Below are 14,354 nucleotides of genomic sequence, written 5' to 3'. Positions count from 1 at the left end.
TTGCCTTCCAGATCTCCTTAAGGCCATCTGTAGCTCTGTGTATGGAGGTGATTGGTCTCATGGTGTACAGCTTGGACATAATTTCCTTTTGCCAGGTTTCACCTCAATTGCGCATGCTGAACTAGTGGAACGGTGATCATTCGGATCTGTCAGATTTCTCTGGACAACCAATCGGGAGAATCGCTCTCTTGGTGGTTTTGTCCGGATCACTTGTCCTAAGGAATGTCTGTCTCTAGACAATCCTGGGTGATTGTGACTACGGTTGTGAGTCTTTCAGGATGGGGAGCTGTTATGGGTGCCAGTAAGGCACAGGGCCTCGGGTTTCAGGAGGTAAAGCTCCCTCCTGATCTCATTTTGGATTTTCGGGCAATATACAGTGCTCTGAAGGCTTGGCCTCTGCTGGGTTTGTCCCAGTTAATCAGATTCCAATCAAACCATATATCCTCTGTGGCTTACATTAACCATCAGGGGGGGAACGATAAGGTCCCTAGTTTTGAGGGAAGTATCTCGGATTCTGGTGTGGGGGAGACCCGCATTTGTTCGCTGTAAGCGATCCACATTCCAGGTGTGGACAACTGGGAAGCGGATTTCCTCAGCAGACAATCCTTTCATCCGGGAGAATGGTTTTTCCATCCCTAGTGTTTGCAGAGATCTGCTAGAGGAAGATCTTATAACGTCTTAATACCAAGCTACCCAGATAGGGGTCGAGGTACAGGGATCCTAAGGCGGAGCTAACTTATGCATTAGCGGTGCCTTGGAGGTTCAAACTAATTTATCCTTTCCGACCGTTACCACTACTTCCTAGTGTAGTGGCTTGAGTCAAGCAGGCGCCAATAATACTGACTGCTCCGTCTTGGCCGCGAAGGATATGGTACGCGGATCTAGTGGGGATGTCATCATCTCCTCTATGGAAGTTACCTTGTCGTAGGGATCTGCTGATCAAGGTCTTTGTTCATCAATGTCTAGATTCTCTGAGGGTGACTGCGTGGTTTATGGCTCTGCTGGGATCAGACCTGTGTTTAGATCTAAGGCTCCTCCTTGGAGTTTAAATCTTGTCCTTAAGGTTTTGCAACGGGCTCAGTTTGAGCCTATGCTTGAAGTAGACATTAAATTGTTGTCTTGGAAGGTTCCTTTCTACTGGCTATTGCTTCTGTGCGCAGAGTATCTGTGATTGCTGCCTTGCAATGCGTCCCTCCTTATCTGGCTTTTCATGCCAATAAGGCTATTCTACGAACCAAGTTAGGTTTTCGTCCTAAGGTTGGGTCAATTTGCAACATCAAGGGATTGTGGTTCCTTTCTTATGTCCTAATCCTTCGTCAAAGGAACGTTTAACATATTTCTGGATGTGGTTTGTGCCTTGAAGTTCTATCTTCGGGTCACAAAGGAATTTAGACAAACTTATTTCTGTTTGTTCTTTGTCTGAGGAGTGTCATCTGTTTAGCTTATAAACGGTGGGACATATGCCGCCTCTGAGGATTACGGCTCATTCTACGAGAGCTGTGGTTTCCTCTTGGGCCTTCAAAAATGAGGCCTCTATGGATCAGATTTGTAAGGCGGCTACCTGGTTCGCCTTACATTCTTTTTCCAAAATTTTACAAGTTTGATGTGTTTGCAGGCTTCGGGAGAGGTTTTGCAGACTGTGGTGCTTTCAGATTAGAGTTTGCCTCTTTTTTTTTTTTTCACCTCCTGTTCGCATTCAGTGTACTCTAGCATGGGTATATGCTTCCCACAAGTAAGGAATGCAGCTGTGGACTCTTCCCATATTACGATGGAAAACATAAATTATGCTTACCTCATAATTTAATTTCCATCTGTATGGGAAGAGTCCACAGCTCCCGCCCGTGTTCTCCAATGGGCGGCCCTAAATTTGAAGAAAAAAATTCTTCTGTCACCTTTTTCACCCTGATATTTCTCCTACTGTTCCTTGTTCCCTCGGCAGAATGACTGGGGTTATGAGGAAGTGGGGGATGTATTTAAGCCTTTGCCTGGGGTTTCTTTGCCTCCTCCTGGTGGCCAGGTTCAGTATTTTCCACAAGTAAGGAATGCAGCTGTGGACTCTTCCCATACAGATGGAAATTGAAATTATCAGGTAAGCATAATTTTGTTTTTGTTTTGTTTGTTTTTTCCTCTAAAGCAGCTATTGGTTCAAAGGTTCTTCAGGTGGTTTTTGTAGTTTGAGAATTGTGCCTGTTTTTAAAGGAACACTGTACCCAAAAAATTTCTTTCATGATTCAGATAGAGCATGACATTTTAATGTTACTCCTATTATCAAATTTTCTTCATTCTCTTGGTATATTTATTTGAAATGCAAGAATGTAAGTTTAGATGCCGGCCCATTTTTGGTGAACAACCTGGGTTGTCCTTGCTGATTGGTGGATAAATTCATCCACCAATAAAAAAGTGCTGTCCAGAGTACTGAAACCAAAAAAAGCTTAGATGCCTTCTTTTTCAAATAAAGATAGCAAGAGAATGAAGAAAAATTGATAATAGGAGTAAATTAGAAAGTTGCTTAAAATTGCATGCTCTTTCTGAATTACCAAAGAAAAAAATTGGCTTCAGTGTCCCTTTAAGTGAATTTATAAAAAAAATAATAATTGTGGGGTTGTGGATTTTTTTTTTTTTTTTCAGTGAAAAAATATTTTTTGAAATCCCTCATTTAATGTTATTTACATGTGAAGGTAAAGATCCGTTGCTGTGCTCCAGCTACAGGCCCATATCGCTTATTAATGTCGATGCCAAAATCTATGCCAAAATATTGGCAAACCGGTTAGGGAAGCATCTACACTCAATTGTACACTTAGACCAAGTGGGTTTTGTGCAGGGGAGACAGGGCACCGATAATACTAGACGCCTTTTAAATATTTATTCAGAAGCAATAGATATGGGACTTCCTATACTCACCCTGTCGCTTGATGCCGAGAAGGCCTTTGACAGGGTGAGATGGACCTACCTATTTCAGACACTCTCAGCTTTTGGTGTGCCAGACCCATTTATCACTGCGATCAAAGCACTGTACTCAACCCCGACTGCAGTTGTTAGGGGAGTGGGATTCTGCTCCCCTAAAATTACAATTAGTAATGGAACCAGACAAGGGTGTCCTCTCTCTCCGTTACTGTTCGTACTAGCTATCGAACCTCTAGCGATTGCGATTAGAGAATCGACACTAATCCATGGGGTGCAGATGCATGATACCCCCCAAAAGCTCGCACTCTTTGCAGACGATCTTACGGTCTTTCTCTCTGATCCGGTAGATTCTCTCCCTCCACTGATGGCCCTCTTCAGACAATTTGGGGATATCTCCTACTATAAACTGAATGTGACCAAAACAGAGGCCTACTCCATTAATATTCCTCAGAATGAGAGAGACGAGATCCAACGTCTCTATTCCTTCAAATGGTCCTACAAGGGGATCCGTCATTTGGGGGTCTTCCTCTCACATAAAGACTGTGGTGATCAAGGAAAACTTTGAAACACTACTAACGACGGTCACTTCTGAAATTAATTCTAAGAGATACTGCGATATATCCTGGATGGGCAGGGTAGCAGCTCTTAAAATGATGATCTTACCAAAACTCACCTACCTATTCCGGTGTATCCCGATACCAGTACCGGGGGCGTTACTGAGGAGGTTCCAATCCCTCTTCAACTCATACACCTGGCATGACAAAAGACCCCGAGTGGCAGCGCATATCTTGCAACAACCAATAGAGAAAGGAGGCCTTGGCCTTCCCAGTGTAAAAACATACTATGAGGCAGCGATGCTAACCCATGCCACGGCGTGGGCTAAGGCCCTCCCGCCAACGAGATGGAGGGAGCTGGAGCAAGCTTCGCTTCCCGCATACATCCAACTGGAGGATCTTCTTTGGTTACCTCAACATTGGCAAACCAAAGTCCACGTCGCGAACAATATTGTGAAGGGGTGCCGAGATGCTTGGGTTAAACTGAGACACAACAAGTTGGTAGCTCCGCACCCCTCACCAATACACCCAATAAGAGGCCTCTTGATAGGACTACTCGATTCAAATCTCAGCTCATGGGATGCTACGGGTATAAACTCTGTGAGACTTTTACAGCAACGGACAGATACGACCACACAGAGACATGATGGACCTTCCCACGCTGTCCCCTAGACACCAATTTGACTTATTGAGACTCCGCACTCTAATGAGATCTTGGGGTTTTCTAAATGACACATTGAGAGACCTGACCATTTGGGAGGCGCGATGGACAACAAACACCCAACTACACAAACCTCTCTCAGTACATTATTACTGCCTTCTGGAAGAAGGGGTTACCCCAAAAACAGTCCACATGAAAGCATGGGAAGAAGAGTTACAAGTTACATTCTCATCAGAAACCTGGGACAAGGCCATTAGACTGACGAAGAGGGCGACCCATTGCATTACTCTCTACGAACTATACTTCAAGGTAATAACCAGATGGCACTTAGTACCCACAAAACTAGGGAGACTTTTCCCAGAACATTCGCAGCTGTGCTGGAGGGAGTGCGGAGGGCTGGGCTCCCCCATCCATGTTTGGTGGACCTGCCCCAAACTAACTACCTACTGGCAGAAAGTGGGTAGGCTTTGTACAGAATTGAAGCTAACTCAAGCCCTGAACCCAGCCCTAGCTGTCTTGCATTTGGACATAGATAAGCTTCCTAAAGCCAAGCAAAACCTCTTGATCTATGTTCTTGTCTCTGCTAAACTGCTTATAGCCAGAAATTGGAAAAAGAGCCAGCCCCCTAGGCTACAAAGTGTAATTGAGAGCGTGAACTACCTTAAAAACATGGAAAATTATGTTGCTAGAGAGAGAAGGCAACTGAGCAATTATTGCGCAATTTGGGAACCCTGGGATTCTATGCTAGCCCGACCGTCCCCTAATACTGGAACCTAGACACTAGAGAGAGCATAGTGAGACCGGAACACTCCCCTTCAGACACCCTCTCCTATAATCTTTATACTTATTCCCTACCCCCTCCCCTACCTAGGAGCTGCTACAGTAGCCCAAAGCTCTACCCACCAGATGACAAGTGGGGAGAGGTCGAGGAGCTCCCTGCCCCGCTTGGAGCCTGAACTATAATACACTGAGTAATACCATGCTAATTCTTTACTTCTTTTGACTGGCCTGTTTCTTTCTTTCAGAAATACACCTTTGTAGACTGATGATATACCTCTGTATCCCCTTAAATGTTTACTGTGTATACATAAGATGACCTCTGTAAAAACGAGGATTTCCACACAAGGAGACATTTCTATTCTCAACCACGGATAGTATGATTAGAACCCTGTGCATAAGAATGCTCCTTTCATGCTTTGTTCAATATGAACTCTGTTTATATTCATGTTTGAGTAAAGCTGTATGTTAAAAAGTATATCCTCAATAAAAAAATATTTAAAAAAAATAAAAATAATGTTATTTACATGTGGACTTCCACAGTTTGGGTATTAGTTCCCATGATTAAAGGATTGTGGACTCTCACCACCATGAAAGAAATTAATTTATCAGGTAAGTATAAATTAGGATTTCTTTCATACAGGTGGTGAGTCCACGAGCCCCCACCCTTTTTTAGTGGGTTGTTTTGAGCACATCTACTTTTCCCTGCTCCTTTTGATAGCTCTTATTCTTTTTTTACTTTGCTTACTTACGTTAGATTGAGGTTTGTGGTTGGGTTTTTATAGAGCTCTTGGGTTTGGGAATCTGTCTCCCCCTAGCGGTAGAGAAGTAATTCCCATGAGTAAAGGATAGTGGACTCTAACCACCATGAAAGAGAGAAATTTTTTCTTTATCTATTATCTATCTTTATCTATTACCACTTAAAACAGAACTATACAAGGCCTGCTCTATTTGGCATACACCTTTTGCTTTGTACATATGCCTCTGCCACTCTTATAATCATTCTTGTCTCTTTCCACAGTTTAGAGGTAGGATGGCCACCACTTGTGACGTATGGGAGGCATCTCTACCTCCTTCAGAGCCTTAAATGTGGGGTCTTTTTTTTTTTTTTTTTTTTTTTTTCTTTTGCGGGGGTTGTTTAGGGAACTGAACTGAGTAAGCTATGAAGCTTGAAGGGATAGGAAAGTCAAAATTAAACTTGCATGATTCCGATAGAGCATGTCATTTTAAAAAAAACTTTTTAAATTCTCTTGTATTTTCAAATGTGCTTTGTTCTTTTTGTATCTCTTGTTGAAAAAGAATACGCACATATCCTACACTAGTGGGAGCTAGCTGCGGGTTGGTGCCTGCACACATTTGTCTCTTGTGATTGGCTAACTAGATGTATTCAGCTAGTTGTCAGTAGTGCAATGGTGTTTCTTCAGCAAAAGATAAGATCATTAAACAAATGTGATAATGGAAGTAAATTGGAAAGTGGTTTGTATGTGATATCCAAATCATGAAAGTTTTCCCGTCCCTTTAATTCAAAGGAACAGAAAAACAAACAAAAAAATGTATTTGACAGAAGTAAACCTATACTTTTATTTACCAATTGCCCCCTACCTTAGTTTTGTTTTATTTTCTAAGGCTGCTTATAATTGTGTAGAAATCCTCTCAATGATCTCCAGAGTCTAATCACATTTTGTAGTGATGCAGTGTCCCCCACTCCACTACAAAGTGATAAATGAAATGTATGTATATCTGCTGTTGTCACATACATGGTGTATATTAAGTGGCTAACACTCTCTATGGGTTAAACACATAATAAAAATGTGGTGTTTTTTTATTTTTATAATACATCTGATTCTCAACATATTGCATTTTAAAACTATGCTCAATGAGTTCTTATGCATTTGTTGTGTTGTGTTTTAAGGTTACATAATGCTGTACAAATGAAACAGAAAGACAAGCAGACAATTAGTCAGCTGGAGAAGAAGTTAAAAGCAGAACAAGAAGCTCGTGCATTTGTAGAGAAACAGTTGATGGAAGAAAAAAAGAGAAAGAAATTAGAAGAAGCCACAGCAGCAAGAGCAGTTGCATTTGCTGCAGCCAACAGGTATCGTAAAAATGTGAAAGAAATTACACAACCAGGAATAAAGTGGTGTACTAAATCAGGCAGCCCTTCAAAATAATGAAAGTATATTGCATTATAGTCATTTTATTTAATAATCTCAAGATTGTTTTACAGTTTAGGGACATATCCTTTGAAAAGCCTCTTGAGTGTCTTGTCACCTTTATTTTTTTGTACGGATTTAAATGGGCTGTTGCGCATAGCAAGCAATCATTTTGTATCTGATTGGATGTATATCTGGTATAATTTCTGTGTATTTGCTTTTTTTTTTTTTTTTTTTTGCATTGAACTTTCTAGTGGTGAGAGATTTAATGGTTTTCTTTTTGGACCTTCTAAATGAGTAGGAGAAATTAAGTCTGAAGCCTGTTTTTTTGGCTAACAAAGTCTAGAGAGAGTGTTTTTAAATAAAACATCCTAATAGATAAAGATAATGAAACTCAAAATTTGTATTTTCCGTGAACCTACACGTAACCTTCCCTCAGTCCATAAGAAATCCATTGTGTTTGATAATAGTTTAAAGGGACACTCAAGTCAAAATAGAGCAGTGTTTCTCAACTGCGGTCCTCAAGTACCCCCAACGGGCTAAGTTTTAATTATATCTGAACTAGAGCACAGGTTTATGTTGACAGTACTCCTAAAAGTGCGTCTTTCTTCGACAAGATAAGACGAGTCCACGGATTTTATCCTTACTTGTGGGATATTAACCTCCTGCTAACAGGAAGTGGCAAAGAGCACCACAGCAGAGCTGTATATATAGCTCCTCCATTTCCTCCACCCATGTCATTCTCTTTGCCTGTGTTAGTAATAGGAAGAGGTAAAGTGAGGTGATAGGTTTAGATTCTTCAATCAAGAAGTTTTTTATTTTAAATGGTACCGGTGTGTACTATTTTCCTCAGGGAGATATGGAATAAAGAAGATTTCTGCCCTGAGGTTGATAATCTTAGCAGATGTAACTACGATGCATTTTGGTTCCCACAGAGCTTCTGAAGGTAGTGCAAGAGAAATCTTCAGTGTGGCGACCGGTGTCATGCTACAAGCAGCATTGAGATATGTTCAGTCTTTATTTCTGAGGAGACATGTTATATCAGAACTGGCTAACATTTTTCCCTGTAAGGGAAGGGGTAAGCAGTAGACCTGGATGGCATTAGGGTGTTACCGACATTACTAGTTAACCATATTGATTACGATAAGTATGTATTCAAGAGGGGCTTGACACTGGGGAAGGCATCTGTGACACTTTCTATGTTTATGTATGACATACAGTGTGTGTGATATACATCAGGGGACCACATGGCTTGTCAGTGTCGCTTACCATGCGGTTGAGGAGACATTTTATTATGGCATAACATTATGTGGGGTTAAAACGTTAGGAAAGACCTCATGGCTTATTGAAACCGCTTCCCATGCGGTTATGGAGAGAGATCATACGACTCACGGTGGGCGGGGCCTAATTCGCGCACTCAGGTGCGCAGTTTCTCCTCACTAGAAGACAGCAGGCACTAGCTCCGGTGGGGCCTAAAGTTGAGATTCGGTCACCGGATCGTTATTGAATCTATTTTGTGTACCCAGGGGGCAGGTAGGCGCCGAAGCAGAGCTGTGGCGAGGTGCAGGGGCTGTTATCGTTTAAAGTTTATTTTCTAGACAAAAAAGCCTTTTTACAGGGTGATTTAGTTTTTTGCAATCATTTCTGGCAAAATTGAACTGTTTAGCTTAAGATTTAAGTGCTAAATATCGTTTTTTTGTACAGAAAGAAAAATTGTTGCGCTTTTATTATTTAAAGGCACAGTATTTTCTCCAACATTGGTGTGTCCGGTCCACGGCGTCATCCATAACTTGTGGGAATATTCTCTTCCCCAACAGGAAATGGCAAAGAGCACAGCAAAAGCTGTCCATATAGTCCCTCCTAGGCTCCGCCCACCCTAGTCATTCTCTTTGCCGTTGCACAGGCAACATCTCCACGGAGATGGTGAAGAGTATGTGGTGATTAGTTGTAGTTTTTTATTCTACTATCAAGAGTTTGTTATTTTAAAATAGTGCTGGTATGTACTATTTACTCTGAAACAGAAAAAGATGAAGAGTTCTGTTTGTGAGAGGAATATGATTTTAGCAGTAGTAACTAAAATCGTTTGCTGTTTCCACATAGGACTGTTGAGATGAAATAACTTCAGTTGGGGGAAACAGTTAGCAGACTTTTCTGCTTAAGGTATGACTAGCCATTTTTCTAACAAGACTGTGTAATGCTGGAAGGCTGTCATTCCCCTCATGGGGACCGGTAAGCCATTTTCTTAGTCTCAAACAGAATAAAGGGCTTAATTTGGGCTATAAAACTGGTAGACATTTTTATGGGCAAGATCGATTGCTTTATTTGAGCTTTTTATAAAGATTGATGTTGATATTCACACTTATAAAATTTGGGGAACGTTTTTTTTTTTTTTAACGTCAGGCACTGGTTTAGACACCTTTTCAGTCAGGAAGGGCCTTCCCTGTAGTAGGCTGAGCCTCATTTTCGCACCATTACTGCGCAGTTTCTTTTGAGAGCAGGACATGCAGCTGCATGTGTGTGGGTCTGAAAGTATTTGAAAAGGTTCCTAGAAGGCTTCATTTGGTATCGTATACCCCCTGCGTTTGGTAAAGTCGCAGCAAAGGCTGTAGCTGGGACTGTAGAGGGGTTAAAACTTTAACTGGCTCCGGTTTCTTCATTTTAACGGTTAAAGGTCTCAAATTTGGGGTGCAATGCTTTGAATGCTTTAAGACACTATGGTGAAAATTTGGTTAAATTTGAACAATTCCTTCATAGTTTTTCACATATTCAGTAATAAAGTGTGCACTGTTTAAAATTTAAAGAAACAGTAACGGTTTTGTTTAAAAACTGTTTTTGTACTTTATTGACGAGTTTAAGCCTGTTTAACATGTCTGTGCCTTCAGATAAGCTATGTTCTGTATGTATGGAATCCAATGTGTCTCCCCCCTCAAAATTGTGTGATAATTGTGCCATAGCGTCCAAACAAAGTAAGGACAGTACTGCCACAGATTGTAAAGTTGCCCAAGATGATTCATCAGATGAAGGGAGTAGACATAGTTCTACATCATCTCCTTCTGTGTCTACACCAGTTTTGCCCACGCAGGAGGCCCCTAGTACTTCTAGCGCGCCAATGCTTATTACTATGCAACAATTGACGGCAGTAATGGATAACTCCATAGCAAATATTTTATCCAAAATGCCTGCATATCAGAGAAAGCGTGATTGCTCTGTTTTAAACACTGTAGAGCAGGAGGGCGCTGATGATAATTGCTCTGTCATACCCTCACACCAATCTGAAGGGGCCATGAGGGAGGTTTTGTCAGATGGGGAAATTTCAGATTCAGGTAGAATTTCTCAACAGGCAGAACCTGATGTTGTGACATTTAAATTTAAATTAGAGCATCTCCGCGCACTGCTTAAGGAGGTGCTATCTACTCTGGATGATTGTGACAACCTGGTCATTCCAGAAAAATTGTGCAAGATGGACAAGTTCCTAGAGGTTCCGGTGCACCCAGACGCTTTTCCTATACCCAAGCGGGTGGCGGACATAGTGAATAAGGAGTGGGAGAAGCCCGGCATACCTTTTTGTTCCCCCTCCTATATTTAAGAAATTATTTCCTATGGTCGACCCCAGAAAGGACTTATGGCAGACAGTCCCTAAGGTCGAGGGGGCAGTTTCTACACTAGCCAAGCGCACTACTATTCCTATCGAGGATAATTGTGCTTTCAAAGATCCTATGGATAAAAAATTGGAGGGTTTGCTTAAAAAGATTTTTGTACAGCAAGGTTACCTCCTGCAACCTATTTGGTGCATTATTCCTGTCACTACAGCAGCGTGGTTCTGGTTCAAAGAACTAGAAAAGTCGCTCAGTAGAGAGACTCCGTATGAGGAGGTTATGGACAGGGTTCACACACTTAAGTTGGCTAATTCCTTTATTTTAGATGCCGCTTTGCAGTTAGCTAGATTAGCGGCGAAAAATTCTGGGTTTGCAATTGTGGCGCGCAGAGCGCTCTGGCTAAAGTCTTGGTCAGCGGATGTATCTTCCAAGACAAAATTGCTTAATATCCAACTCTTTTTGGGCCAGAATTGAAAGAGATTATCTGACATCACTGGGGGTAAGGGCCACGCCCTCCCACAAGATAGGCCTTTCAAGGCCAAGAATAAGTCTAATTTTCGTTCCTTTCGCAATTTCAGGAACGGACCGGCCTCCAACTCTGCAGCCTCTAGACAAGAGGGTAATGCTTCGCAAACCAAACCAGCTTGGAAACCGATGCAAGGCTGGAACAAGGGTAAGCAGGCCAAGAAACCTGCTGCTGCTAACAAGACAGCATGAAGGAGTAGCCCCCGATCCGGGACCGGATCTAGTAGGTGGCAGACTCTCTCTCTTCGCTCAGGCTTGGGCAAGAGATGTTCAGGATCCCTGGGCACTAGAAATAGTTTCTCAGGGTTATCTTCTGGAATTCAAGGAACTACCCCCAAGGGGAAGGTTCCACATGTCTCACTTATCCTCAAACCAAATAAAGAGACAGGCATTCTTACATTGTGTAGAAGACCTGTTAAAAATGGGAGTGATACACCCAGTTCCAACCGTGGAACAAGGAATGGGGTTTTACTCAAATCTGTTTGTGGTTCCCAAAAAAAGAGGGAACTTTCAGACCAATTCTGTATTTAAAGTTCCTAAACAAATTTCTCAGAGTGCCATCGTTCAAAATGGAAAACATTCGAACGATTTTACCTACAATCCAGGAGGGTCAATTTATGACTACCATGGATCTTAAGGATGCGTATCTACATATTCCTATCCACAAAGATCATCATCAGTTCCTAAGGTTCGCCTTTCTGGACAAACATTACCAGTTTGTGGCTCTCCCATTCGAGCTAGCCACTGCTCCAAGGATTTTCTCAAAGGTACTCGGGTCCCTTCTAGCGGTTCTAAGACCAAGGGGCATTGCAGTGGCACCTTACTTGGACGACATTCTGATACAAGCTTCGTCTCTTCCAAAGGCAAAGGCTCACACAGACATCGTTCTGGCCTTTCTCAGATCTCACGGATGGAAAGTGAACATAGAAAAAAGTTCCCTGTCTCCGTCGACAAGAGTTCCTTTCTTGGGGACAATAGATTCTTTAGAAATGAAGATTTTCCTGACAGATGTCAGAAAGTCGAAACTTCTAAACACTTGTCAAGTTCTTCACTCTGTTCCACGACCTTCCATAGCTCAGTGCATGGAAGTAGTAGGGTTGATGGTTGCAGCAATGGACATAGTTCCTTTTGCGCGAATTCATCTAAGACCATTACAACTGTGCATGCTGAAACAGTGGAATGGGGACTATACAGACTTGTCTCCAGTGATTCAAGTAGATCAGAAGACCAGAGACTCACTCCGTTGGTGGCTAACCCAGGATCACCTGTCCCAGGGAATGAGCTTCCTCAGACCAGAGTGGGTCATCGTCACGACCGACGCCAGTCTAGTGGGCTGGGGCGCGGTCTGGGAATCCCTGAAAGCTCAGGGGCTATGATCTCGGGAAGAGTCTCTTCTCCCGATAAACATTCTGGAACTGAGAGCGATATTCAATACTCTCAGGGCTTGGCCTCAACTAGCAAAGGCCAGATTCATAAGATTCCAATCAGACAACATGACGACTGTTGCTTACATCAACCATCAGGGGGGAACAAGGAGTTCCCTGGCGATGAGAGAAGTGACCAAAATCATAAAATGGGTGGAGGATCACTCCTGCCACCTATCTGCGATCCACATCCCAGGAGTGGAAAACTGGGAGGCGGATTATCTGAGTCGTCAGACATTCCATCCGGGGGAGTGGGAACTCCACCCGGAGATATTTGCCCAGTTGACTCAATTATGGGGCATTCCAGACATGGATCTGATGGCGTCTCGTCAGAACTTCAAGGTTCCTTGCTACGGGTCCAGATCCAGGGATACCAAAGCGACTCTAGTGGATGCAATAGTAGCGCCTTGGACCTTCAACCTAGCTTATGTGTTTCCACCGTTTCCTCTCATTCCCAGGCTGGTAGCCAGGATCAAGCAGGAGAGGGCCTCGGTGATCTTGATAGCTCCTGCGTGGCCACGCAGGACTTGGTATGCAGACCTGGTGAATATGTCATTGGCTCCACCATGGAAGCTACCTTTGAGACAGGATCTTCTAGTACAGGGTCCATTCGAACATCCAAATCTAGTTTCCCTCCAGCTAACGGCTTGGAAATTGAACGCTTGATTTTATCTAAGCGTGGGTTTTCGGATTCTGTAATAGATTCTCTGGTACAAGCCAGAAAACCTGTAACTAGAAAATTTACCATAAAATATGGAAAAGATATATCTGTTGGTGTGAATCCAAGGGATTCTCATGGAGTAAGATCAAAATTCCTAGGATCCTTTCCTTTCTCCAAGAAGGTTTGGATAAAGGATTATCAGCGAGTTCTCTAAAGGGACAGATTTCTGCTTTATCTGTCTTGTTACACAAACGACTGGCAGCTGTGCCTGATGTTCAAGCTTTTGTTCAGGCTTTGGTCAGGATCAAGCCTGTTTACAGACCTTTGACTCCTCCCTGGAGTCTGAATTTAGTTCTTTCAGTTCTTCAAGGGGTTCTGTTTGAACCTCTACATTCCATAGATATCAAGATGTTATCTTGGAAAGTTCTGTTTTTGGTTGCTATTTCTTCTGCTAGAAGAGTTTCTGAGTTATCCGCTTTGCAGTGTAATCCGCCCTATCTGGTGTTTCATTCAGATAAGGTTGTTTTGCGTACTAAACCTGGTTTCCTTCCAAAGGTTGTTTCCAACAAGAATATTAACCAGGAAATAGTTGTGCCTTCTTTGTGTCCGAATCCAGTTTCAAAGAAGGAACGTTTGTTACACAATTTAGATGTAGTTCGTGCTTTAAAGTTCTATTTAGAAGCAACAAAGGATTTCAGACAAACGTCTTCTCTGTTTATCGTTTATTCTGGCAAGAGGAGAGGTCAAAAAGCTACTGCTACCTCTTTCCTTTTGGCTGAAAAGCATCATCCGATTGGCTTACGAGACTGCCGGACGGCAGCCTCCTGAACGTATCACAGCTCACTCTACTAGGGCTGTGGCTTCCACATGGGCCTTCAAGAACGAGGCTTCTGTTGATCAGATATGTAAGGCAGCGACTTGGTCTTCCCTGCACACTTTTGCCAAATTTTACAAATTTGATACTTTTGCTTCTTCGGAGGCTATTTTTGGGAGAAAAGTTCTTCAAGCAGTGGTGCCTTCTGTTTAGGTAACCTGATTGGCTCCCTCCCTTCATCCGTGTCCTAAAGCTTTGGTATTGGTTCCCACAAGTTATGGATGA

General features: G+C 42.6%; 1 protein-coding gene across 1 annotated transcript in view; it reads left to right on the top strand.

The window, feature by feature from the left end:
* The window catches only part of MACO1 (macoilin 1), a 217,099-nt gene that overhangs the window by 131,065 nt on the left and 71,680 nt on the right, over positions 1-14,354 (top strand). Inside the window, exon 8 of the mRNA XM_053705387.1 lies at positions 6,809-7,050. Within this exon, the coding sequence (XP_053561362.1) occupies positions 6,809-7,050 (242 nt within the window). The remainder of the gene's footprint in view (positions 1-6,808; positions 7,051-14,354) is intronic.

Source organism: Bombina bombina, chromosome 3 (assembly GCF_027579735.1).
Source record: "Bombina bombina isolate aBomBom1 chromosome 3, aBomBom1.pri, whole genome shotgun sequence".
Taxonomy (NCBI): Eukaryota; Metazoa; Chordata; class Amphibia; order Anura; family Bombinatoridae; genus Bombina; species Bombina bombina.
This window is presented reverse-complemented; position numbering and strand designations above follow the sequence as displayed.